This window comes from Anser brachyrhynchus (genome assembly GCF_964034855.1).
Source record: "Anser brachyrhynchus genome assembly, chromosome: 22".
Lineage (NCBI taxonomy): Eukaryota > Metazoa > Chordata > Aves > Anseriformes > Anatidae > Anser > Anser brachyrhynchus.
In genome coordinates this window covers 4,258,041-4,284,060 of record NC_137715.1, presented here as the reverse complement: position 1 = coordinate 4,284,060, position 26,020 = coordinate 4,258,041, and the positions used below count along the sequence as shown (strand labels likewise).

The 26,020-nt window shown below is 53.5% G+C and overlaps 1 protein-coding gene and 1 long non-coding RNA gene across 2 annotated transcripts; one reads left to right on the top strand and one right to left on the bottom strand.

Annotated features, from left to right (window-relative positions):
* The first annotated feature begins 8 nt into the window (after window positions 1–8).
* Window positions 9–22,824, top strand: LOC308181783. The gene is made up of 3 exons (XR_013941585.1): window positions 9–801; window positions 9,109–11,474; window positions 20,562–22,824. It is a non-coding gene; the product is annotated as an uncharacterized lncRNA (long non-coding RNA).
* LOC308181768 (G protein-activated inward rectifier potassium channel 1-like) lies at window positions 16,021–25,465 on the bottom strand. Its single transcript, XM_080565373.1, has 3 exons — window positions 23,762–25,465; window positions 18,031–18,247; window positions 16,021–17,700 (listed from the first exon to the last, which is right to left on the bottom strand). The coding sequence occupies exons 1-3, from the start codon at window positions 24,410–24,412 to the stop codon at window positions 17,222–17,224; spliced, it is 1,347 nt and encodes a 448-aa protein (XP_080421499.1). The 5' UTR covers window positions 24,413–25,465; the 3' UTR covers window positions 16,021–17,221.
* Window positions 25,466–26,020: the final 555 nt, after the last annotated feature.

The following is a 26,020-nucleotide window of genomic DNA, read 5'->3' as shown; positions in this document are numbered from 1 at the left end:
TAAAAGCAGAACTTCCCCTACCCAAGAGCAGGTTTTCTTGGTGTTATCAGGCTGTTGTTTCTGCCTTAGATTTCTAGAAAGCTTGCAAGCTTTTTTTTATTATTTTTTTTTTTGTGCAAGCGTTGCAGGTGGCGGCAGCTCTTCCCAGGGCTCGGCCGGCTGCATTAAGCAGCAGCGATGTGGTCGGGAGAAATGCATTTCCATCCATCTCCCTGCAGGAGGAGGGGGCGGGGGGGGGCCCTGATTAACGCCTGGCAGCGAAGTGCTCCTCGAGGTGGAGAGCACGGGGGCGTGATGGGGAGAGGGGCTGCGCCGCTCCTTCCAGGCTCATCGGTATTCCTGCAGGGAATAAATCCTCCAGGAGAACTGCTGCTGCGAGCCAAGGGAGCGAGGCAGGGAGCTGGGCGGGGGCGAAGGATGGGGGTAAATCCATCTGCTCCCTCCCCCAGGAGGTGTCCCCAAGCAGGAGGGTGCAGCCGTGGGGCTGACACCCCTTGTCCCCCAGGGAAACGCCAACCGGGAGCGGGAGCCCTCGTAGCTCATCTCTGTGGGGTCTGGCAGAAGCAAGCCCATAAATAAATAGGGCGTGGGCTGAGCTGCAGCGGGGCAGCGCGGCGTACTGGTGTGGGACTGGGGAGACTGGGAATGCAGCTCCTGGTCCCATCGGGCTGAGCCTGGCGCAGCTCCAGAGCCGGTGCCCGGCCGCTGCCTCCCCCAGCTCCCCGCGTCTCCGGAGCCTCTTCCCAGCAACTGTGATTGAATCAGAAGGGAGCTAATTTCCCAGCCTGCTGAGACGATGAGGTAAACTAATTGCTGCCTTCATTCCCTATGCAAATGAGCCAGCCGCGGGCCCCTGCAACAAAGCCCAAAGCATCTGCAGGGAGCGGAGCTCGCGGCGGGGTGGGAGCCGCGGGGGCTTCGTGCTCCTGCCCCCCGCACCTATAGCATCCATAGGGGCCCATCGGCGTGGTGCTGACAGCTCTGTCCCCTCCGGCACGCTGACCTCTTCGGAGCCAGCTCAGCTCCTGTCCCTTTAGCTCAGTGGGCTCGATTGTGGCTTTTTTTATTATTATTATTTTTTGGAACGGGCTCGTTCCCAGTGGGTTCCGGCCAGCTCGGTGGCCGTTTGCTGGGTGGTCCCAAATCGGAGGAGGGAAAGGCAGGGAAAACTGGATGTTGCAAACGTCCTGCGCTCTGTAAAATCAGGTGGGAGCTTCACAAAGGTCAGATAAATGAAGATCAATTGGATCAAAGTAATGTGATTGGGATGAGCGGTGCTGTCTGCGGGAGAGGCAGGCCGCTCAGACCTGCTGGAATTCTCCGAGTAAACAACGCTGAGGACGAGGAGGAAATTGGTAAATGCAATCTTATTCTGGCTTCTAGAAAGACTTTAATGAGCTCCATGACATGAGAGGCAAACGCAGCTGCCGAGGTTTGCAGCGGTGACCTGGGTGAGCAGGGGAGGGGGGGGAAAAAATTCCCCGTGGGAGAAGCAGTGCCCGGTTTGGGTCCGGGGGGGGGATTAACCTCAACGGCACCTCCCCAGCTGCAGGTGCCGATGCCTCAGCGAGGTCCCTCTGCCCCGCAGGCTGCTGCGGGATGCTTGAACGTCCGTATAAACGGTGGTTTGGTTCGTCCCGAGAGCTGCCTCGGCCCGATCCTCGCCGCTCCGGAGGAGCCGGGGCGGGATGCGCGGCCGAGCCTGCAGACTCCCCGGGGAGGCTCGAGACATGCTGAAAGCAAACAAACCATTACCGCGGCCGCTGTCGCCAAAAGCTCGCCCCCGTGCTCGCTCCACCACGAGCAAAGAGCACACAACGAACCCGGCCCCGTGCCCACGGCTCGCACCCGGCTGCTGGGCGTGGGTGGGAGCCGGGGGCTGCCCCTGCAGTTTTTGGGGGGGTCTGGGCTGAATTTCGGCTGGGATCGGCCGAGCGAGGCACGGGAAAGGGAGAAGGGGTGGGGGAACGGCCCCGGAGGTTGGGGATGGAGCAGGGCGTGGGGCGAGCCCCGGGGCTGGGTGTTTGGGTGGGGTGTAGGTCAGAGCACGGCGCTGCGTTGATGCAAGGAGTCAAAGCAAGGCTCCGTGCGATGCTTTGTGCGGATCCGGTGCTTAGAGGGGGGTAAAAGCAGCCCAGGGCGGCTTTTCTTCTCCCATCTCCTGCCCCATCCTCAGCCTCCGGCGCAGGAAGGGACAGGGGATCCATTTGTCCCTGGCCGGGCTGGCTCTGGGGGGTGGCAGAGCCCCCCAACCACCTCCTCTCCATCCCAGCAGGGCCGGGGGCCACAACCCCCCCCTTATTTTGCCCTCTGGGTCCCTGTGAAGCCCCTGGGCAGCCCCAGCTGGGGAAGGGACCGACCTGGCACCCCCGGCTGAAAGGCGAGCCGCAGCCGCTGGCAGTGACGGATGGGCTGGGGGCCGAGGGCCGCTTTTGAAAATCTCCTTGTTTTAAAAGCATTACCGCTCCCCGGCTAATAAAGCGAGGGATTTGCTGAAGCCGCTTGAGGTCCCATTTTCTCTGGAACCCATTTCCATGGCATGAATCACCGAGAGGAATGAACTCAATTAGTTCAGACAGAGGCAGGAGATAAATCAGGGTCCCATTAGGAAAACCTGAGGTTAATTTATGGCCTCAAGCAGCGCTGGCTGTCTCCCTCCTCTCTCTCCCATATGTAACCTGCTCCGAAGCAAGCCAAGAAGCAGGGTGGGATCGCCGTTATCTTCCCCTGTGATGGGCGATGCACCAGAGCTATTCAACCAGCTCAGCCCTCGCCTTGACCAGATGACCCAGATCCGCCGGAGCAGCTTTTCTTTTTTTTTTTTTGCAGGGAGCGTTCATTCATTCGTTTGTTCATTCATTCATCGCACGTTTCCTGCGAAGGGGTGCTCGTAAGAAAGCCGTAGCCTTCCAAGAAATCTGGGTTCCCCTTCCCACCGAAGCCATGGACAGGAGAGAACTCCCAGGGACGCATCCTGCTCCCCTCGCTTGCTCTCTCGGGGTGCTGGTTATGGGTGCTCAGGTCCCAGCAGAGGGGTGCCGCTCGTGGAGGGCTCCAGGAGGGGCTGATGAAGCCAGCTTTGGTCTCTGCCCCATCCTGTGAGCCTTGGAGCTGGAGCTGGATGCTGGGTGAGCGCTGGGAAGCTGTGATTTTTTCCCCTCCGGCACCAGACCGAGATGCTTCCATGAATAATGCAGCTGCTCTGGTCTCCTTCCAGTCAACGGAGAGGGACAGGAACCTTCTGAGGACAATTCCCATCTCAGACGGGCTGAATCATCGCCCAGGGTGGAAGAGGCATCTCCATCCATCCCCGTCCCTTGCTGAGGGATCTTCACACAGCCAGCAGCCCGGAGCGGGCACCGACGCTGCCGTTCCTGGGGGGTGGCTGCTCCTTGCACGCTTCTCTCCCCTGGGAAGGGCAGCGGGCTTCCTCAGAGGAGACCACGCAGGTGGGCACGGTGCCTGCTTGCTCCGCGCAACGAGCAAAATTACAAAATAGCTGCTGCATTTAAACCATTAGCATGCAGGAAAGCTGATTAAGGAGCATCCTGCTCCTTTCTTTGCGTGCACTCCAGCACGGCTGCGTGTTGCAGCCCCAAAGCTGAGCCTGGGCTCATCCAAGGGATGGCTTCTGCCTCTCTGGAGCAAAGAAGGCAACGCTCTTCTTGCTGTGGCTGCCAAGAAAGATCCCAAGATTTCCCCCCTTGCAGCCAGGACCCCAAGGCTGAGCACCTCCTGCTGCTCGGAGGATAACGGGGAGCTCCCCTGGAAATCAGCTTCTTTCGCCCATTTATTTCTGAGAGGTGCGGGATCGCTTGAAAAATAGGAAATGTTGTCCTCTTCCCAACTGCTTAAATTTGGAGATTTCAATTTGTTTTGGCTGGAGGTCTTTGCTGAGGATGGGAACACGATCCACTGTCACGTCCTTTCTCATCAGCTTGAGCACTTGGCTTGATTATGCTGCATAAACAACTTACCCCAAACTCAGCAGCTACTCCCTGTTCCAGATTTCTGAAATAGCCCTCGTTTCCTCTTCTGTCTGATGCTGTAATTTAACAGGGCAGCTTTTGGAAAGCTTTTAATGATCCTTTGTGCAGGCTCCCCCATGTCAAAGGCTGCCTTGTGGTTTACCCTCCTGCATCCTCCGCTCGCAGCAGGTTTTCTTGGGACGTCCAGGCTTGGGGTGGTGGAGTTGTTCCAGGGGTGAGCAGCATCTTCCATGCCTGCCCCATCTCTGGTGTGGTCGGAGGGAGGTTGGAAACGGGGCTGGGGCAGGAGCTGCCCTTTGGCACCTGCATCCCGGTCCCCGTCCAGCATCCCGGTCCCCGTCCTGCATCCCAATCCCTATCCAGCATCCCGCTCTGTGCCCTGCTGGAGAGAGCAGCCGCAGGGAGATGCGAACCAGACGACGGCAGCCTGTGCTGGCCAGGTCAGCTCGGAGGCTGCAATAATTGTGGGAAGCAGCGCCGAGGCTGGAGGGCGCAGACGGAGGAGCTGGAGGCAGCGATTGATCCGTCTGCTGCGCTGCCCTGGGGCCCTGCGTCGCGCTCGGGCACCCAGGCGGGCTCTGGGGGCGCTGGCTGGCTCTGCTCGAGGCTGGAGGTGCTGCGCCCACGGGTGGTGGCTGATAGCACCCTGACGGCACCCAGCGTTTGGGGAGGGGAGGCTGGAGCGAGGTGCTGGAGACGAGCTGCGTGGCTCAGCACCGAGCTCTGCTCATGCCCTCCCAGAGACTCCCACGGAAGTTGTGTTTTCAGCACCTCCAAAGGATATGAAAATCAAACCAAGCCACCCTGCCTGCTGTTATTTTTCCCCCTATTGTTTTATTTTTTATTTTTTTTAAAGGAATCTGGGTGCTATTTCCATCTCTACAAAGCTTTGGCACAAGCTTTGCTTGCTCTGAGCCCAAGCCCTCGGGCCCAAGCCTTCCCCAGCCTGCTCCATCCCCCTGGTGCCACGCAGGGAGTGATCCTCACCCCTTCCACATTCACAAGGGTGGCTCCGAGGGCAGCAAAGCTGCCGTAAAATGGAAAACCTTGGGAAAAAGCTCGCGTTAACGCATCCCCGAAGTAACCGGAGCCAGCCCCGACACGCAGGCACTAGGAAGGGCCTCTCTGCCACGGCAGATTAACCCGCGCTCCCCGGGGTAGTGTTGCAGAGTGGGGTGGGTTTGGGGCAATCTGTTCCTCGTGGAGTTTCCCAAAGATGTTAAGGGCTGGCAGGGATTTGGGGAAAAGCAGCAGCTTTGCTCCCTCTTCTTCTGGAAAGAGCATCTCCGCCCCGGCAGCTGCCTGCAGCAGGGAGACGTTTCCCTGGGACAAGCTGTAGGAAGGAGGTTGTGGGGTCCCCTACGGGGCCAGGCAATGGGGACAGCTTGCATGAAGCCCCCTGTGACCCCAACCTTGGCCAAGCCCTGTATGGGGAGCCCCGGTTCATCCCAATCACCCCCTCTGGCGTCATTCATCTCACCGAGCTCTGGGACGGGGGCAGCGTGCGGGAGGTGACCCCACCACGCAGGGGGTGCCGCTGCCGAACAGCTACAACCAGAACCCCAAATATCCTCCCCCTGCAGCCCCAACCCCTGCCCAGCCCTCCGGCAAGCGGCGTTTGGAACAGCTACAATCTCAATATTTATTAACCCTCGTAAAACCTCCATTCAAAGCCCCCAGGGAGCAACGCTGCTGCAGCGCAGACTTCCGAGCCGCTGCCCGGTGTTGTAGCCCCCCGCCGGGGCGGTTTGCATAGGGGACGTCAGGAGCAGGGGGGGGCAGTTTCTATTAGGGCAAAAAAAAAATTCCCTCCAGTCTTTTTCGGCTTTTATTATTTACTTAGCAGCTCGCGTTTAAAGCTCTTTACTGTCTGCGTAAAGGCGCCGGAGCAGGCGGCCGCAAGCATCGCGTTGCTTTTACGGTGTTCCTGTGCTGCCGGGGTGGATCCGAGCCGGGCTTCACGGCACGTCTGCTCCCACGGACCAAAGGGGATTTCAGCGGGGAGCTCAGCCTCAGCCTCTCCTTGCCTAAAATCCCATGTGTGGAGGCGCAGCCGTCCCAAAGCTGCTCGGGGACGGGGCCGAGGCTCGGCTGAGTGCCGCTTTCCGGGCGCTGGGGACCCACGTTTGCTCCCGGAGGGGTGGCAACGAGCTGCACACCTGAATTTTGGCAGCCAAACCCCCGCAGCCGTGCCTCCCCCCGGTGCTTTGCAGCCCGTCCGGCTCCAGCAGGGAAGGCAGCGCTCGCCCAGGGAGGCTGTAAAAACGTTCATTAAATCCTGCTGCCGCTCTCCAGCCTGCGAGTGCGGAGAGAAGAGAGGCGCTTTTGAGTTTGGAGAGCGCTTTGGTACCCACAAAACCCACCCAGAGCATCCCCGCGGTGCCTGACCCTCCCGGCAGGACACAGCCCCCCGGGGCTCTGGCCGTTCAGTGCCACCCCTTTATTTTTTAGCAGCCCCCGTGGTGCGGTGCGAGGTTCAGCCTCCTTCCCACCAGACCTGGGGAAACACTCGAAACGAAGGCTCAGCTTTGGGAGAGGAGGGGAGCAGAGGTCCCAGCAATCAGCCTGTTTAACCGGCAGAGGCCACGGGGCTTAATTGAATTAAATGATTTAAGGATTTCCCCTCGGCTGCAGGGGCGGTGGCTGGCGCTGGACAGCTGTGACCGCATCCTGCCTCGGGTGCAAGGTGCTCGGCGAGGAGGTTTCTGCTCCTCCCTGTCCTGCCACCCACCCCGAGCACCTTCCTGGAGAATTAACCCTCCATCCAAGCGGTGAAAAGATGCTTTCCCTCTTCTGCTTCTTTTGCAAATGGAGCCCGGGCTCTGGGAGCAGCCGTCCGGATTTCTGCGGGGCTCTGCTCTTGCTCTCCAAGGCTCCTCTCAGCCCCGGGACCACATGCGAAGGGCTTCGCGCCCCCAGCCCCTCTCATTTGCTCTGCCATTAGCCCGGCGGATTGCTCAATTAGCAGCAATTGGAAAACCGAGCTCTGGCCCTAACGCGGAGCCCCGGGCTGGGCTAATCGCTGCGTAATAAACCCCAGCCGGGGCTGGCTCCCCTGCGCCCCTGGCTCCTGCCCTCCTTCGTGGCTGAGGATTATTTTTTTTTGGTCTGTGGGTGCGTGAGCTGCTTCTGGAGCCTCCCTGGGGAGCTGCACCCCAAAATGCCTCTGCTGGGGGCTGCACATCAGCTGAGCCCCCCTCCCCCCAGCCGGGGGTCCTGGTGCCGCAGCATTCAAGCAGCACATCCTGAGTGTGTCCCTAATGCCGCAGCCTCCCCTCGTCGTGGTCCTGAGCTCTGACTCCAGCAGGGACGTGGTCTCCAGCCCCTGCCTCTGGAGGAGCTGACGGACCTGGGCTCTTTTGAGGCTCCCAGAGGGCTCCAGCTCCCTTTGCTCCATCCCCCGGGACCCATTCAGCCCTGGAAAGTCTGGCTCCAATAAACTTCAAAGCCTCCTCCATGCGCAGCCATTAGCCAAAGTGTTTTTTCATCTCCGTTTCATGCTCGGACTCATTATTTCTGCACGCTGCTGCTGAGGCTCCCCCCAGAGCAGCTGCTGAGGGGCCGTGTGGGGCAGGGCTGGGGAAGGGGGGGGGGCAGGGGCACCCCCACCTTGCCTGGGGCAGGTTTTGCTGCAGAACGGGCAAATTCTGACGATTTTCAGCTCTGCATAAGACAAAGCAAAAGCTGGGGACAGGGCAGGATGTGTCCTCCCCCTGCACAGCCAGATCTGGGGGCAGCAAGGAGTTATCCTACAGATGAGCGCACTGAAGGGTGGCAAGGGGTGGGGGGTTGCCTTTTTCGGAGCCCCCCCCAGGGCTGGATCCGAGATCCAGCAGATCCCCCCCACGGGGCAGGATCACGGCGCTGCCCTCGCTGCTTCGGGGACGGCTCAGCTTTGGGCGGGGGTCTCGAGGACCTGAATTTTGCCGCGGGGCTGGCAGCGAAGGACGGAGCCGGGGGCTGCCCAGCGGATGTCCCCCCAGCCCCACAGCGCCCGGCCCCGGCAGACAAAGAGCCTTTTAGATGGCTCAGGCGACCAGCTCGCAGGAGGCAGGGATAAAAATGCTCATAATTGGCTTTCTCAGCATCTTTCGCCTGCTGCTCTGTGATCTGGCTGAGTGCAGACGAGTTAAAGCTGGGTTCGCGCAGCCCCCCGAGCTGCCTCTTCCCCGGTATCCGCGAATTAAACCTAATGCGTGTCAGCGGGGAATTCGGGGGATCAATTGGCAGACAATTACAGCGCATTGAAATTTGGGTGTACGGGGAAAGAGGCAGCAGAAAGGTTTCATCTCGGAGAGGTCCCGGCGGTTCGGCGATGCCAGGGAATGAAGATGCTGGGATGGAGCCACGGGGGAAGTAATACCCGGGGACCGATGGAAATGCATTTGGCAGAGAAAGCCCCGGCCCTTTCAGAAGCTCGAGGAGTTAAAAGGAAGGGCTGCAGGCGACGGTGCTGAGCCAGAGCTCCCGTGGCCCCTCGCAGCCCCACGGCGGCTGCCGAAATTCTCCCTTTGGCTCAACCGGGCTGAGCTGCGGGGCCGGGGCCGGTCGTGCCGAGAGCCAGGAGCAAAAGCTGAGGGGGGGGAGGCTGAAATCTGCTGGGTTTGCAGCACCGGGGAGTCTCAGCCTCAACATATCCTCAAAAACGTCCCCAAAATGTCCTCTGCTGCACGTTGCCGTGCTGGCCACTGGCACGGTGAACCCCAGGAGCTGTCCTGGGGGTCCCCAAGAAGGGTCACAAACCCCCCCCCCGACGTGGGTCACGCTGCCAGCACGGGGGCTCGCTGCCTTTTGGGGTCCGGGCGGTGACTCAGGGTCCCATCACTGCCTTTCCCAGGGGCACTGGGCAAAGGGGCCCTGCGGTTTCTCCCCCCCCCAGGCGCCCGCCGCCAGCCGAGGCCGGGCTGTGCCCGCGGGACAAAGGCAGCCCCGGGATGCCTGACCCCGGCCGGCATTTTGGGGCCGTCGCTTTTCACGGCAGCCCGAGCTTCCACAAAGCACCGGATTGTTTCCTCCGGCGGCCGCGAGCCCCCGATAGCGTTTCTGCCTTCTGCAAGGGGGGAGGAAAGGGGGAGGGAGGTTTTATCTTATTTTATTTATTATATTTTTTTTTTTTCAGGGAGCTGCTCTGTCCAGCGACAGGGACGGCCCTTGTGCCCGTTGCCTCCTGGCTGCCCTTCGTGGCCGGCTCGTTGCTCGCCCCCATCGCGCGGCACGCATCCGTCCCTGCGTAGCATGGCTCAGGAGGGCTGGGGAGAGGATGCTCTGCCTGGTCCCCCTTTCTCCGGGGGGACACGGGGCCTGGCGGCTGTCCCCAGGGCTGTTATTAACAGGCCCCATAAGTCACGGATGAGCTGGGCGTAATTTTGGGGGGGGGGTCCACCGCTGCACCCCCTGCCTTGTCCCTCTCGTGCGGGCACAGAGGGACACCGGGGATGAAGCGACACTGGCAGGGACGGGGGATGGTGCCGGGGAAGGGGGAGAAGCCACATGCACGGGGCGTGCACACGCACACATCTCGGCAGCGAGAGGGGACTCGGCAACCTTCGCCGGGAGCCGATCGATGCGGCAGCTCGGAATAGCCCAGCAGGGCTGGGGAAGCATCCGTCGGGGTCACGCAGACAAGAGCAAGCACCTGGGACTAATTGCACTAAATAAATGAGCAATTAAGGGTATTACAGGAAGACTAAAACATCCCAGACCTCTCCCTGACCCCCCTCGCAGTTCCCCTGGAAACAGCCGCCCGGCCGGAGGGTCCAAGCTGCTCTGCCCGGCTGTTCGCAGCGGGACGGGGGCTTCGTGGTGCCCCCCCCCCAGTATTGGACCTGCTCCCAGGGCCGTGGGGCACGGCTGGGGGGGCAGCTGCTGGCGGCGAGGCGAGACTTAAGTGCTATCGTCCGAGGGGATGGATGCAGCGGGAGAGGGCAGGATTTGTCCCGGCGCGGGGGGGGGTGCTGAGCCCTGCTCATCCTCGCGGGCGGGTTCTGTCTGCGGGCTGGGGACGGAGGTGGGGCTGGTGGGATGAGGTGGTCCTGGTCCAGGAGCACCAGGCCGGAGCAAGAACATCTCCCCACGTCGCTCCAGGCTGCGCGCAGTGCACCAGAGCTTCCCAGGGAGGGATCGTTCCCCCCCCCCCCGAGAACACCCCGGCGTCAGAGACCCTCACCAAAGCCTGGCCGCGTCGCACCCAAATGGAAATTTTGCTCTTTTATTTTTGCTTTGAACGAGCTGGGGACCGCTCCCCCCCCTTCCAGCACATCCAGGCGGCGGCACCGAAACCCTGCGCCTCCCCAGCAAAGCAGCTCCCGCCGGCCTAAAAAAAGGGGTCCTGGGGCTTCCCCCAGCCCCCACCAACCCTTTTCCCACCCTGCCAGCACAGGCTGGCTCCTTCCAGCGCTTCCTGCGACGGTTTGGGCTCAGATGGAAATGCTTTTAGAGCCCCTCCGCGATAGGGAGCTGGGCTGAGTGCAGCTGGCAATAAATATAACATGAACGGCAGCGCGGCAGGGCCATCGATCGCCCGCGGCGGGTGCTGCGTTTCGGGTGGGTGCAGCCTCGGGGGAGCCCCAGGCAAACGGGGGAAGCGTCAAAAAAAAGGGAGGGGGAAAGAGCAGGCAGAGCCCACCGCGGACTGGGGTCGGGCTGGTGTCTGCAGGACCCCCCCCCCAAAGCCAGCGGGGTGAGAAGAGGATGAGGATGAGGATCCTCGGCAGAGGATGCTCCTGCAGCTCAGGGCATGAGCATCCCCGAGGGGGGCACGGCTGTGCCAGGCTTTGGCGAGAGGAACCCCCCCCCCAGCTGCTCCCCAGCATGTGATAAGGAATTAATGAGAAATTAATGAGCTAATGAGGAGGAGAGTCCAGCCCCGTTAGCTCTCGCAGCTGCTCTGGTGGGGCTCTAAGGTGGGCGGTGTGATGGAGGGGGCCTGGGGGAGCTCATTTTGGGTGTTTGCGCGGCTCTGGGCGTCACAAAGGGCTTCATTTTCTGCGGTGCTGCAGATCCTTGTCAGCAGGGGATAAAGGAGCAGGGGCTGGAGAGTGGCCGAGGCTTCAGGTCCGTGCTGGAGCAGGATGGGTGCTGGGGGGCTGCCTTCCAGGGTGGGTTTTTCCCGTCCCCCCCCCGCCTCCAGAGCCCCCTTTGCTCCCCAGGCACGCTCAGCCAGCAGCCAAATTGCCGGGAAGGAAATAAAAACGCATCCAATTAAAAAGCTGGTAGCCGCAACGAGAGAGGGTCAGGGGTTCAATGCTAATGCAAGCAGATTTTGTTATGATTCATTAAGTCATTAACTCCCTTTTAATTGGAGCTCCTTTATGGAGCCGGCGTTTTACCTTTGCAGAGAGAAGGGGGAGCGAGGAGCGGAGAAACCCACGCTGGGCTGCTGGGGAGCCCAAATCCCTGTGCTGGAGGCTCAGGACCGCGCTGAGCGCCCGGGTTTTGGTGTCGGGGACCGCAACCGACCCTGAAACGCAGCCCCGTAGGGCAGAGGTTTGTGCACGTGAGAAACCCCTAAATAAAAGGGGTCTGGGGATGGGACTGATCCTAGCAGGTGGCTGCCTCTGTCCCTTTCCTCCTTTTCCCTTTCCTCCCTTTCCCTTTCCTCCCTTTTCCACTCTGCTAAGTGGCCGTAAGCTGAGTAAAAGGATGAGGAAGGGGTTGGGGAGCAGCTGGAGGATGCGGGGCGCGTAAAGTCTTGGGGTTCGGGGTGCTGAGCTCTTCCCAGCCCCAGCCTCCTCAGGCTGCCGGCCGGCAATTCCCAGCCATCACGGCCTCGCTGGGAGCGAAGCGGGGGGATTAATGCGGCCGGATTCAGCTGCCTGCTCTCTGCCACCGAGGAGGAAACTTTGTTAAGCGGCGATAAGCATCGGGGAGCAGCAGCCAGGCCAGCAGAGCCAGCCTGGCCCCAGCGCCCGCGGCCCTGCCGGGCTCTGGGAAGCTCAGAGCGGGTGGCTTCACCCCAAAGCAGCCCCCGATGGGATTAGGGATAATCACCGTTTTCTCCGAACCCTCCAGGATTTTCCAGCCCCCGACCCTGCCCGTGGCCTAACGCTTCTCAGCGCGGCTGCGCCAGCCCGAGGGGGGGCTTTGCTTCCCCAGGGTGAGTCAGGTAAAGTTGTCCGAATGAAAGACAGGCTCAATTTTAAAGCAGATTAATTAAACTGCATTAAGGCCCTGTGTGGACAGAGTTCAGAATGAAAACAGCCCTTAACTCGATTTCTCTGACTTGCAAATTGTGGCAGAGAAGTCAGCTGAAATCACATTAAGGCCGTTTCCACTCTGAACCGTGTCCTCACAGGGGTTTAATGTAGTTTAACTAATTTGATTTAAATGCTCATTGAGATTAACTGGGTTATGTGCCCCTGCGTGGGGCTCAGATCTGCTCAGGCGCGGGTCCGGGCAGGCGGGAATGCGGTAGCAGCTTGAGCCCCGTCCAGTTGTGTGCAAACCAAAACCACATTTTAGGGCGGAAAAATCTAATTTCTGCTGCAAGCGATTCTCTCATTTGGAGGATGGCATGAAGCAAAAAAAACCTCATCCGTGGAGGTGGTTCAGGGAGTGCATTATTCATTAAAAACAATGCAAGAGGAGGTTGTTTTTTTTTTTTTTTTTTCAATATGTTTGTGTACAAATGCTCTCTGCTCAATGGTTTCCAACTGCAAGGCTCGGGCAGGACCCGTGGCAGCCTCTGCCACCTGCCTTCGAAGCCTTGCACCGGGATTGCTCATCCCTGGGGGTCACCGGCCAAGAAGCGCTCGAATTCTCCGGCGTTTGCAAATCTCATGCCGCAAATTTTTTTCTGGGAGCGCTCAGGCCAGAGCCGGCCCGGCTTTGGAGGCTGCACAAGAGGAGGCTTTTTGTTCCCCAGCCTCGCCGCGGCGGCCAGGGCTGGCGAGGGCCGCCCGGCCCCGGCCACGTCGCCTGAGGACAATGAGCCGCTTCTTGAAGGCCGGGGCTGGCGTTTCAGCCTGCTGAGGGTTTGCCCTGAGGAGGAATGTCCCCCCCCCCCAAAATGCGGTGGACGGCTGCAGCATCGCTGAAGACTCAATGACTGTCGCAGCTCGCGGCCCTGGGAAAGGCAGATGCTGCCTTTGCCGCCTGTTAGCAGGCTCCAGCTCCGTGCTGCTGCAGGGCAAACCTCTGTGGCCTTGTTCGCGTCGACCCCTGGGGCACACGGAGGTGTCAAACGCTTCTGGCTGCTTTGCATGGAGGAAAAGCCGCGTTTCTGGCAGCGAGCAGGAGGGTCCGGGGGGGCTTACTGCAGCTGTTGTGTGTTGCGATGGCTATCAGATCCTGCCCTGCGCTGCTGGTGGCTCAGGGCTGATGACACTGGGTGTTTGTTTTTGTTTTTTTTTTTTTTTTACCAGCCACATCAGGCTGTTTTGTTTTGTTTTGTTTTTTTTGCAATGACTGTGGATTTTCCCTCTGAGTTGCCCTGGGCTCATTGGTGGCTACTGGATGGGCGAGCGGTGCAGCCGAGCCGGGGACTGCAGCTTAAAAAGATGTGGGTGACCGTGTAGCTTTAACCTTCCTAAATACAGAGCCTCCGTGCCAGCTTCAGAGGTGTGATTCCTTGTCCCCAGCCAGGTCAATGGGATTTTGGACTTCACCCCACAAAATTTCCTCATTTTGAGGCTGGACTGGGGGGTTCTGCTTTGACTGTGGGAGATGCGCTGTGTCCCCCGTGCCACAAAGCAGCGTGTCAGTTGGTGCCGCTGGTGTCAGCTCTGTCTGAATCACCCTCGGGCTATTTTCTATACAAAGGGCCCATTTTCATCTGGTTTTGACTGGGTGGAAAGTGGCCGTGCCGCCAAGCCTTCGCCCCGCTGGTTGTCACTGGCTCCTAGATAGTGGCTGCAGGGAGAGGAGACTACTTTGCTCCCCAGGAGACCGGGGTCCACCAGACAGGATCTTGTGGATCCCCAAGCGGGTTCTAGGTGGCCCCACTGTGATTTTAAGGCTTGGGGAGGACCGTGAGGATTATCATTGCTGGTTGATAAAACAGCATCGCGCCAATGTTGTGATTTGCAGTGTGGCGGTCTGAGCTCAGCAGTGCCTGGGGCTGGATCAGGCCCTTGACCACCAAAACACCATTTCCACGAGCTATCTTCCCTCTCTGCATTAATGGGAAACACTCGTGCTGCATGGCGAGGGAAAGGAAAACTGCAGCAGCGAATGCACCCGTGATGGCAGCTGTGAAATGTAAAGTGTGAGGCCATCCTGGCCGGGGGGATGCAAATCCCTGGTCACCATGTCCATAAATCCTGAGTGTGATGATTGACTTGTGCCCTTGTTGAAAGGGTAGGAATCTCTTGGTGTTTATACACCAGTTAGGATGTTGTTATTGGATTAGACGCAGCAAGATAGAAGCCTCCTGGGGCAAAGCGATCCTCTGGGGAAACCACAGCAGTTGGTGAGGGATTTACCCTGGGAGCAACCCCGGCCACCACCGAGCGCCTCCAGTTCATCCTTCCCCTCGCAGGCGTCCATTTTGCAGAGCGAGAAGGGCACCCCTCAAACCACCCCACCTGGGAAGGGACCAACGAGGCCTCGGCGTCCCCGTCTCAGTAACGCAAAAGGAACTTTGTCTAGCAAAGGACGAAAATATTTGGCCCTGGCTCTCTTGCAGGCTCTGTGCATGCGCTTGGAGGGCTCCCAGAGATGGCGATGTTGGGGATGTGGGGCCATTTTGGGGTGCCTTGGCCATTTTGGGGGGCTTGGACCCCTCTCTGGGTACGGGGCCCAGCCCGATTTCCCCCCGCGGTGAGGAACCCCTGAGAACAGCAGGGGCGCTGTCCCCTCAGGCAAAAAACTACAATTCCCAGCAGGCAACGGGGTGCAGCATGGCGGCACGAAACTACACACCCCAGCATGCCGCGCGGCCCAACATGGCCGACGGGAAGTCCCTTACCAGCAGACTACATATCCCAGCGTGCAGCGCGGCACAACATGGCGGACCGCAACCCTCTTTCCCCACGTACTACATATCCCGGCATGCTGCGGTGCGCCCCGAGCATGCGCAGTGGGCCCTGAGCGGCGGGGCCGCCGCCTGCCTCGGCCTGCGGCGGGCACCAGGGGGCAGGCGGCGGCCGCCTGGAGTCTCCCCGGGCTCACGGGGCCCGAGAGCCGCTGGCAAAGTGCTTTTCCCACCGTCTGTGGGAAATGGCAGCGCCTGAGGCCCATTTTTTGTCAGTTCTGGCCGTGCGGAGAGTCGTTGTTGGGGATCTGAGTATCCCAGAGTAGTGTATTTGGTATACGGAAAGAGATTTCGGCATGTGCATAATGCTGGAGTTCGTGTTGGGGGTCAAAAAAACACACCAAGCAAACCCTAACCTGTGCAAAATACCAGTTTGAACATGGGCAGGAGACAAAAAGTAGGCAGTAGTGATTTATCCAAGCTACCTGCATGGATAAATCTTTACCTCTGCTTCAGTTACGCAGCACACGTTGCCAATTGCTAGGGCCACAGCAGCCCCCCCTAATGTGACCAAATTCTGTCCGTGTAGCCAGAGCAGAATTGGGTCGTTCTGTCACAGAGGGTTCTGCGAGTGATAAGTGCCCTGTATGCTGAGATACAGAACGTCGTGTTGTACAAAACAAGGTGTGGTTGTGCTCGCTCGCTACCCGCTGGCAGAAAACTGATGGCTTTCACGGGTTAAGACAGGCAGCAGGGCACCTGAAGAGAATTGTGATTATTCTGGAAGAAATTTAAGAAAATCAAATTCTAGTTCTCGCCATTTTGTGACATCCAGTAAGGCAAACGGTTTCCATTATGCAAGATTTGTTTTAAAACCAGAAGAGTGTTTTTCCCTCTTATTTGGGACAGTCACCTAGAAAATGCTGTATGACACTTTAAAGAAATAGTGAATACCAAAACCTGTTGTGTAGATTTTCGCTGACATCTGTTTGGTCATTTCATCATATATTCCATGGATAATCTAAAATATTCAACAATTGAAATTACCATTATTAGCAAAAGCACTTTGAGAATGCCTCTCTTGACCACACGCTTGTCATGTTACAGACCTGTGATGTCTTTTGTTTCACTATCTTAATATATTTATTTAATATTAATTTACTATTATTGCAGAGTTCTACCTTGCAATAAATTGCATATTATAAATTTCAAATCCACAAAATGATTGAGAATCATACATGAGTAGGGAAGGCGAACATAACAAAAGAGAACGAGCCACATCAAAGACCCTTACCATCAGTGAAACTCTGAGGTGTGATCATACTATTGTCTATTCCCGTAATGACTGAAAGTTAATTAGAGTTTTGTTTTCGTTTACTTACAAGGAGTCTCCGAACTAACAACTTAGGGAGTTGAGGTATGAAACATACCACTAACTTGAGGTATTGACCTCTGAGCTACTCACCTCACGTTCCCTTCACAGTGAGTGGTGATACAGCCATTAATATCCAACGCATAATCCATGCAATCAAACAGTGGGGTCTAATTTTGGACAGAATAAATCATCCTGATGTTTATGAGAGCTTGTGCAAGACAAATGACACAAATGGCTGTTGCAAACCGCCTCCGTTACCTGTGTGACAGTGAAGGAGACTGGGGGCAGGGAGCTGGCATGCCACGATCATTGAGAGAGAAGGATGCACGCTTCTCGGCTGACAGGAGGGCAGCCTTCCAACAGGGTAATGCAGTGAACTGGACTACAACTGAGTAGCATCACAGATTCTTCCTGTGTTTAGCTGTTACAGCAGGAACGGTCCAAGATCTGATCAGCACAAGACTCTGTTTTAGCTGGTTTTACACCTTTTTTGCCTTGATCTCTGAATATATTACTCTGCAATAAGGATATGGTCCTTGCTTCATGAAAAAGCATCTACAAATATGGAAGACGATGTAGATTTGCAACGAGCATGCTGATAAATGACATTAGGGCAGTGACCTCTTTGGCACAATAGTCTAACCTTACTGCCCCTCAAATTCTTATTATGCTACCTAAATTAGATGTGTACAGAATAATTATACAAAAAGGATCATTCTTCCTGAATGTAGCAAAACCAAATTATTTCATTACTGTAAGAAAACTCTTTCAGGTCAGCAGTCTTGCATGTAGTTTATGAACAACGACTCATGTTGATTCTGCTCTTAAGAGAGGTGATTGGAGTTCATTTTGCAAAGATTGGCAGGCAAATAATCTTCCAATTTCATCTCTAGAACACATACTTGGAGGCTTCTTCTGGAACTTGAGATCGCTGGTAGACTGAGTCTAAGCCTCAGCATTCATTTTTAAGGCTTTCAGCTGTATCCTTTCATCACCATCTTCACCATTGGAGATGGGACTCATTTCTTGAATATTCAAGAGATCTCCGGTACTGCAAGTCTTCCCCGTGTTACTGGAACTCATTCTCAGGGCTCTTCTCGGAAGGTCTTCCTTTCTCGAGCTAATCTTCTGAAGTTTAAAAGGGAGCTTGTTTTTCTCTCCTGCAATGTCGATGCAGTCAAGTGAACAAACCTTTTCTCTTCTGGTCTTGTTGTTATCAATAGGACTATTCAAAGAAGATGACAGAGACAGGTTCTCTTCTTGCTCTTTAACACTGTAAGGAGGAGTGGGGACTTCAAATGTAGCATGAAACTGAGAATAATCGACACGGAAAAAGCCGTCTTCCAGGGACATTACCGGGAGGAATCTGTGACCCCAAAGAACTTCATCTTCTGTATACGAGGTTCTAGCTTGACATGTCATTCCTGTGGAAACAGAGACAAGAGCATGACACTGTAACACGAGCAAGTAGACCAGCGATGGTCCTTAATACAGGAACCACATAAGGGCGTTGTACTCCTCTATATGCCATACTCAAGGACTGGCAGGGTGCATCTCTTCTTGGCTGTATTGGCCATTTTGGGCACCAGTAATGGCAAAGGGAGGTCTTTTGTAGCCAGGGAATGTCAGTAGCCTATGGCAGGATGTTCTGGAGCATGCAGGAGCCTGCAAGGATTGACAACTGCCTCGCTAAAAATACCAGGACTGAAGACAAAGACTGAAAATTAGAGCATGCATCTTACTCTAAATCTTACCGGTAGTCTCAACGATTCCTTCAAGGATGACAACTATTTCAAATTGCTCGCTTCTTAGTGATCTTTGTGAGAGACAGAAAAAGGGGCTCTTTGAGTTAATTTCATGACAGATGGTTAATGGGGAAACTAAAAACAGCTGGTCAGCTCCAGTTCCAAATCCAACATCCAGTTCACACTGGTCTAGTGGCAGAAATTCCCCCTCCGGTGTCTGTCGGGACTAAAGATGAAAAAACAGTTCAGTAAACGCTGTGTGAAGCAAACGCAAGAAGCAATGCAATGAAATTTAAACCTGCCTCTTTCATGACATTGTTATCTCTGTATTAGGTCACCATATGGAGATACAAGTAATGCTAAAGACTACGAAGCTAATACATATGACTAATTCTGACATTTCTCATCATTCCACCAGATCTCATCATCATCTACAAACTGTATTATGACATATATGTATTTTACAAATCACTGACAAAAACATCAGGTACTACACGCCTTATGACCGATACTTGCTGTGAACATCTTGCAGCAAAAGTTGCGATTAGTGAGAACACAATCAACGAGCCAGGCGCATTTTAATCCATTGTCTGAATTCCTGTTGCATTACTTTTATGTTCCTCATTTTGGTTTGCAGAAACTGTGATGTTCTCAGGACTCAAAGGACTTTAAGGTAAGCAGCATAGTAATAGTAAAGCATGTCTGGTGCGTCACAATTCCACAAAATCATCCGAATCACTATTAGCAATGCTATCCTCACTTCCTAATTGGTATGTGCCACCTACTGTTCAGTATTTCTTATGGTCATTATTATGCTGAGTGCCGTGCTTGTATAATTTCACAGGCCCATTAAAAAATACTGATACGTTAGCTTTTTCTTTCCTAGCTCCCTACGATTTTCCTGGTATTCAAAGTATAACTGAAAACGTACTGCAGTTGACCAGGCAGATCCTCAGCTGATTGCCTTGAAGGTCTCTGGTGGAAATTGCCTGGTAAAATTGATGCTTTGCAGAGCCTATTTAAAATCCCGTTTAAATTCCTGTCTGTTTATTGCCTGATTAGAAAGCACATAACTCTTTGAGAAGCTTATTATTGATGATAAATGATAGATAATTACATAGTTACTACATAGTTCTAGCTGTGTTGCATTAGTACTGACAAATGTATTGGTTGCATTGCTTGGGAACTCCATCCATTAGTCACAGGGGAAGCTGAAGCCAGCGGTTTTGCTGTTGACTTAGATCTGATCAGTTTTCTTCAAAGAAAGTTTCTGTCTTTAAAAAAAAAAACAACAAAACCCTAAGCAACTACTGCACTTTCAGATCGTCTCTCTGCTTCACTTGCATCTTAAAAATGCTAAATATCCGACTGCCTGGCATTTCCTGCGATTACATAACCGGTTAGGTAGCTGCTGGAGTGCTGATCCTTATTAAATACAATGCATTATTTCATTTACGTGCTATGTGTCTGGTTTTTTGCTCAGGAAGAAAAAAATCTTCCCATCTAAATAACCAAGTTCTCCCTCAGACAAGAAATGCTTTCTCCACTAGCGATGAGGACAGGGAAAATGTCGGCTGCTTGCTTGTGAAAATGTTCTTGAGGGTTATTAGTGCTCTGCGAGGTAAAGGAGAGCAATAGAAAGTAATAGGGATCAAATTCACTACTATTTAGCAATCATCATGTTCTATTATACGCAAAGTGTAATCAAACTACTGCAGAAATATCCCTCCTCTCCCCCTGAGGGAGCCAGCAGAACCGAGCTGCAGACTACGCCGCGGCTTTTGTTGCCTGGCTACTGTTCAGCAGGTGCACAGATCAGCTGGCAATGGATGATCTTTGCTCTAAGGTAACGACGCTCAGCACGAACTCTGTGAACCCACGCCTAAACCTCCAATTCTTCCGAAGTTTTCTCGAATGCAATTCCCTAGCCAAAGACGTGCGTATTTGCAAAAAGTCACTGCCTGAATGAGTTAAGACCTGTTTCAGCTACAAACCGTTTTTCCCTGGGGAATAGTTTTTGATCAAATCCACTCGACAGTAAACAAATCCAGCAAGGATTAGAGGTTACAGAGCTGGGAGAAAGCAAAAGGTTGTGCTTGAGGTATTCGGCATCTGCACACACGACTGATTTATGCAGGGCATGGAGAATTTTAAAAAGAAACTTATTTGTTAAATGAAATGGAATGAACCTAAACAAAGTAGTTTACTAGTCATCAGCTATTTTTTTGCATATAGCTTTATTCAAAGGAGCACAGAAGAGGGCACAGGGCTGTAAACAGTCAGCAATATTTTCACCTGTAGTTTTCTGCCACTGGGTTTTTGTTTTATTTCTTATTACAAGGCAGACTTGCATCACATCATCCTTTAGTCTGTTTTTGTGTCTGGCCAAACATTTTAGGCCCTTTTACTCTTCTCTCCTGTCCTTCATTCATTCTCGGTACTTTTCTAAACCCTGTCTATGCACATCCTTCTTTAACTAGACACGATGCAGTTATATTATTACAATAATACATTATTATAATAAGGTTGGGCTTTTTCAGACCGAAGAAGAGATGGCTTCGAGGGGGATCTAATAGCAACCTTCCAAAACTGACGAGGAATGTAATTAATAAGATGGAGCCAGGCTCTTCCCAGCACTGCACAGCAGGAGCAAGAGAGAGAGCGGGCGTAAGTATAAACGTGAAGTTCAGATTTGATTTAAGAAAAACTCCTCCACCATTTGGACAGTTAAGCAGTGGAAGAACTTGCCCAGCAAGGCTGCGCAGTCTCTTGCTTAGATGATTCCAAAATGAGACTGGATAAAGCCCTGAGCAGCCTGGTCTGACCTCCTAGCTCACCCTGCTTTGAGCAGGACTGGAGACCTCCTGAGGTCCATTTCTAACCTGAATGATTCTTTGATTTTAAAAAGCATCTCATTTGCACTATCTGTGCCCTGCTTCTTGAATGATTGAGACCACAGTATAATTGGTCTTCTGACTTATTTGCAATGCCTATCGTCTGCCATCTGCAAACTTTTAGTTACAGTTCTGTTTGCTTTCTGCTCATTCAAAACTTAATTAGTGCAGCTCAAAGAACAGGTGTATGCCAGTCATAACTCAAACTGCACAGTCTGCGTGACTACCGTTCCTTACAATTCAATTTTAAAACTATTACTGGGCACATGCTGAAATCAGTCTATGATGATTTTACATTCCTCGGCTTTCTGAATCAAAATGTCCCATACTACCTGCTGAAATGCTGTGGTGTGAAACACCAACACTGTTGTGTTTATCAGTGAAATCTGTAGCCGCATCAAGAAAAGATAAAAATAGGTATCACAGCTAATTTTTTTTAAAAATCAATGCCAATCGCCATATGGTGGATGCTGCTTGTTGCTGTTATCACCAGGTCCCTCAGGCACACCAGGAACTAACAGGCTGTGACACTGAAAAGGCCAGAACCTGGAACTGCACTTTTTCAGCAGCTAGTTCCAACCAGCTTTTTTGTGTTTCTTGCCCCGAGAGTTTGCTTTTTCCTTCTTCTAGAGCACCGAGTGCAAATTAGAAAGACTCAGGTTTCTGAAAAAGTTTTTATTGAAACAAGCACACACAGTCTCGTAGCTCTGTTTTCTAACTCTCCACAACAGGGTCCAAAAAGGGCTCCAAACCTCTCTGTGCCATCATGATGCCACATTGCTAGGCAGTGCCCTGGACCGAAAAAGCGCCAGCACTGCTTGATGGCACCAGTGCAATCTACCGAATATCTGAGGGCATGTAAAATGCTAGTAGTAAATGCCATTCGGACAGACTTAGATTGGCGTACTTTCTTTGCAAAGGTAAATCCTTGGGGCTCCCTTGGTCCCGCTGAAACACTATGTTCAGTACAAAATACGGCTTCTGTCTCAAGTGGGAAAGCGTGATAAGACATATCCCTTCGCATTGTTTCACTGTGACACAAGGAAAAACATCTCGCTATCTAATCGGATGCAGAAGTGTAGCAAGATCAGCTGTCAGCAGCGCTGCACGCAGCACAGCTGAAGGCACAGATCGCAGGAAGGCAGGACTCGCTAGAGAGAAATGGTTTGTGAGTTACGTCACGTTCACCATCGGTTTACAGGACACACAAAGGAAGCTCCTGCAAAGCAGCTGATGTAAATTCACATGCTGCTGGAACAGCCGCTGCGACTGCTTGGAACAGCGTGGCCAGCTGAAGGAGGCACCTCGACAAATTGAAGAGGATTTAAAAAGAGACCTGGGAACTAATAAGAGGCTAGAAAACAACCCTTGTAGTGAGGACTGAGGGTGCAGCTAGTACACAAACACTCCCTTTCAAACCTTCTCATGTCCATAGCTTAGCTGTGCTAAAGGTTGCAAAGCAACTTGAAGACAAGTCATGGGCATGATGCTAATGTGTAAGAAATCAAATATTCCTCAGTGATTCACTGCCTCATCTATGAAACAGCTATTGTGGGAATGAGCCAAGCAGGTCTCTCAGATGTCCTTATGTTTTCTATATATACCAAGCATTGTGTAGCAACTGAACTGTTAGCACCAGGCTGCGTGTTCAGTGTCTTATTTCAAAAGAAGTTTGCAGTGAATTACTGTCATTGTAAAATCCCAACTGTGGCGCTGCTCCTATTCCACTTCGACTTGCATTCCATCTTGGATGAGGGCCAGAAATAAATACTTTAGCAGAGGCTTTCTGCTCATTTTTCATGCAAACGATCAGCAAAAATAATGGATTATCTGGCTTTCTGATTCCTACAGAAATGGCTCTTCTATAATTCTGGGCAGTCTGTTTCCATATACATATTCAGACTCTTTTTGAATCTTAGCAGATCTCCAAGGCATTCTGTGACAAGAAAAATTCACAGCTAAGTCAAGCATTCTGCACAAAACAGAGGAAAAGCAGCCCTTCACATTTACTATTGTCCTGTCATCTGCTGTACCAGGCTTGTTCCTGCAGATTATTAAAATGGCCAAACAGTTGTTCCAAAAAGAGGATTACCATACAGAATACGGAACATTTATGACACAACTGCACACAGTATTTTCCTTCCATGCTACTCTTGCCCGGTGTATCTGAGGACTTCCGTGGCTGCCAAACCATCTCCTTTATTTTCTTTATCTTTTTGCATGTGATCTCCTTTGAATTCCAGTTCTTTCTTGCATTCTGAATTACACTGACCACTGTCAGTGCTTAATAAATGGATATTGGTGACAGTTAAAGGGCTTTGCCACTCAAGCTTGTGACACAGACCCTCTGCAATGCTGGAAGGACGCTGGCAGGACCCGTGGGGTAAGGAATTGCAAGTTGGAGCTCCCTGAGTTTCCACATGGGAAAAAGAGGGTCGAGGTTGATCTTTGTCCTCAGCAAACACTGAGACTGATTCAACATCACCACAAAACGGGTATAATCCATTCCTTATTCACCTGCGAAGGGGCATGCCTTGGTATTCCTCCCTGCAGGTACCCTGCATCTTCACACATCCTTCCTGAGCAAGCTGGCTTCCCACCAGCCTCACAACCCCCCTCTGATGAGACTGTCTTTTCCCCTCCACCTGCTTGCCTCTTCCCTGGCTCCTGCTGGAGGCAATCACTGCAGTTTCTTCTGAAACTCTGCACCACCCCAGCCAAGTCCCCTCGCCCACGCACCACCGGGCAGGACAGCTGGGTTGCTCTTACTGCATGCGGTTGCCCTCCCAGCGTCGCCCACCACAACCGGGGTACCCCAGCCCGCCTGCTGCCTCACCGAGCCTCACCTTGATCAGCTTGCAGCGGATCTGGGCAGAAACCATGTGGCTGTTGCGGAGGTTGCCGACGCGGAACATGAGGCAGAGCTTGCCATCCCGCTGCGAGACGACCGCGGCCCGGCTGAACATGAGGGTCTCGGCTCGCTTCTTGGGCTGGGACATCTTGATGAACATGCAGCCGATGAGGAACGCGTCGACGATGGAACCCAGCAGCGACTGGAAGAGGAAGAGCACGATGCCCTCAGGGCAGCGCTCGGTAATGTAGCGGTGCCCGTAGCCGATGGTGGCTTCGGTCTCTATGAAGAAGAGGAAGGCGGAGGGAAAGTTGTACACGTTGGCCACGCACGGGCTGTAGGTGTCATCGTGCGCCCGGTGCAGGTCCCCTCGCAGGTAGGCGATGCCCCACCACATCGAAGCCATGACCAGCCAGGCGACCGTGTAGGTCAGCAGGAAGATGAGCAGGTTCCAGCGCCACTTGAGGTCCACCAGCGTGGTGAAGAGGTCGGACAGGTAACGGCTGCTCTCGCCGCCCAGGTTGCCGTGCTGCACGTTGCAGCGCCCGTTCTTGTCCACGAAGCGCTGCCGCTCTCTGCGGGCACCACCGCCGGCTGGGCCCACCGCCTGGTACTCATCCCCAAACTTCCTGCGCACCGCAGCCATGCCGCCGAGCCCTTCGGTGGGCCACGGGGGAGTGCAGGGATCCCCACGGAGCTGCAGCCAGCCGGCGAGGCTGCGCAGCCAGCGGGAGAGCCGGAGCGGTGGGCGGCAGCGGGGCGGAGCGGAGCTCGCTGCCGGTGGCCGGGGGCTGGCTCGCTGAGGCCCGTGGGGTCTGGTGGTCAGCGCGGTGTTGCTCGTAGAGAACGGGGTGCTGAGCGTCGCTCCCAGGTTGGCCAGGAGCTGGCCGCCGTGGTTTGGTCCAAGCCGTTCGCAGCCGGCGCCTCGCTCGTCGCTCTGCCCAAATCTCAGCTCGCTGTAGCACCCCGGTAGCGGAGAGAGAATAATGATGGGAGCGGCAGCGAGGCATCCGCCGAGAGGCCGTGCTGCCAGCAGCGCCAGGGATTTTAAAAGGAATTCCTAAAATAGGTCAGCTTTTAAAGGGATGCGAGCATGCTAATCCTCAGCCTGCATTTAAAAGAAAAAAAGTATTCCAAGCAAACAGGGGCAAGTCTATCAGCATTAGACCGTAATTATGTCTGTGAGTTATGCATTCGTGCTTACGGTCCAACTAGCAGCGAAGCTGCTTGAAAGACAGCTCCCTAGAAGCTTAAGTGATTTTAATGCAGCTCTTGTTTTTTTTAATGGACAGAAAAGGTCTGAAATCAGCAATGATAATTATTACTTGCATTAGAAGTTCTGCATAGGGCTAGGCTAGTGACTTTTGTGCCTACCATATCAATATTTGTAATGTTTCCTTCTGAAACGTAATCAGTATTTGAATTTAATTCTCAGTTATATAAGAACAGTATTATTATTCAGGTCACTCATTTCAATACCTAATTTTCAGCAAATCATTTTCATTACAAAGTAGTGGCCTGCAGTTAATGACATTTTTAGAAAAAAGTCTGTAACAACGGGTGGTGGTGTGTTGCTTCAGTTCTAGATTGAGAACTGAATAAGCTATCAGTCTGCCCAAAGTTTAATTTCGGACATTTTTAATTTTTAATTAATACCGTTAATTTTTAATGGTATTTTCACCATGTGCTAAAGCATAAGCAGGTATATTTAAGATGTTCACACTGCACAGTATAAGCTTGATTTTTCAATCTTATTCCCACCCCAAAGAACAGTGTTTGCCTTTCTTTTATTGTTCTCTAACTGTGCAACATCTTCCACCAGCCTGTCTGCACTCACCTATCTCCTTAAAGGAAAAAACCACAAAACACAAAACAACGCAACTTCTCAAATGCCCTCAGTCAATTGTTTCCATAATAATCTGAAAGAACTAAACATGTCAGCCTTACTGGTTTAATGATTCTTAAGATATTATGGATTTAACACTTCATTCTCATCCATTCTTTCACTCTTCCTCATTCTTTGTGTGCTGCACTAAAAATGAGAGTACAAGTATATGGGAAAGCGACAATATTTATCTGCTGTTAGTGGCACAAATCCCATCTTAACTAGGCTCAGCTTAAGTAGATGGAGTTTATCTAGAGATTTTGGGTTACATTCATGAAAGTCCATAGGTACCAAAGTTGAAACTTAGGTCTTTAAAAATTCCTGCCTCAGTCACTGCCAGATCTGGATACTTTCAGGCTTCTGAAGATG

Excerpts from the sequence above, each read along its gene's own strand:
- LOC308181768 (XM_080565373.1), bottom strand. The coding sequence starts at position 24,412 with ATGGCTGCGGTGCGCAGGAAGTTTGGGGATGAGTACCAGGCGGTGGGC. Across the intron at positions 18,248-23,761 it reads TCCGCTGCAAGCTGATCAAG|TCCCGACAGACACCGGAGGG; the intron begins GTGAGGCTCGGT and ends TTTCATCTTTAG. Across the intron at positions 17,701-18,030 it reads AGGAATCGTTGAGACTACCG|GAATGACATGTCAAGCTAGA; the intron begins GTAAGATTTAGA and ends CTGTTTCCACAG.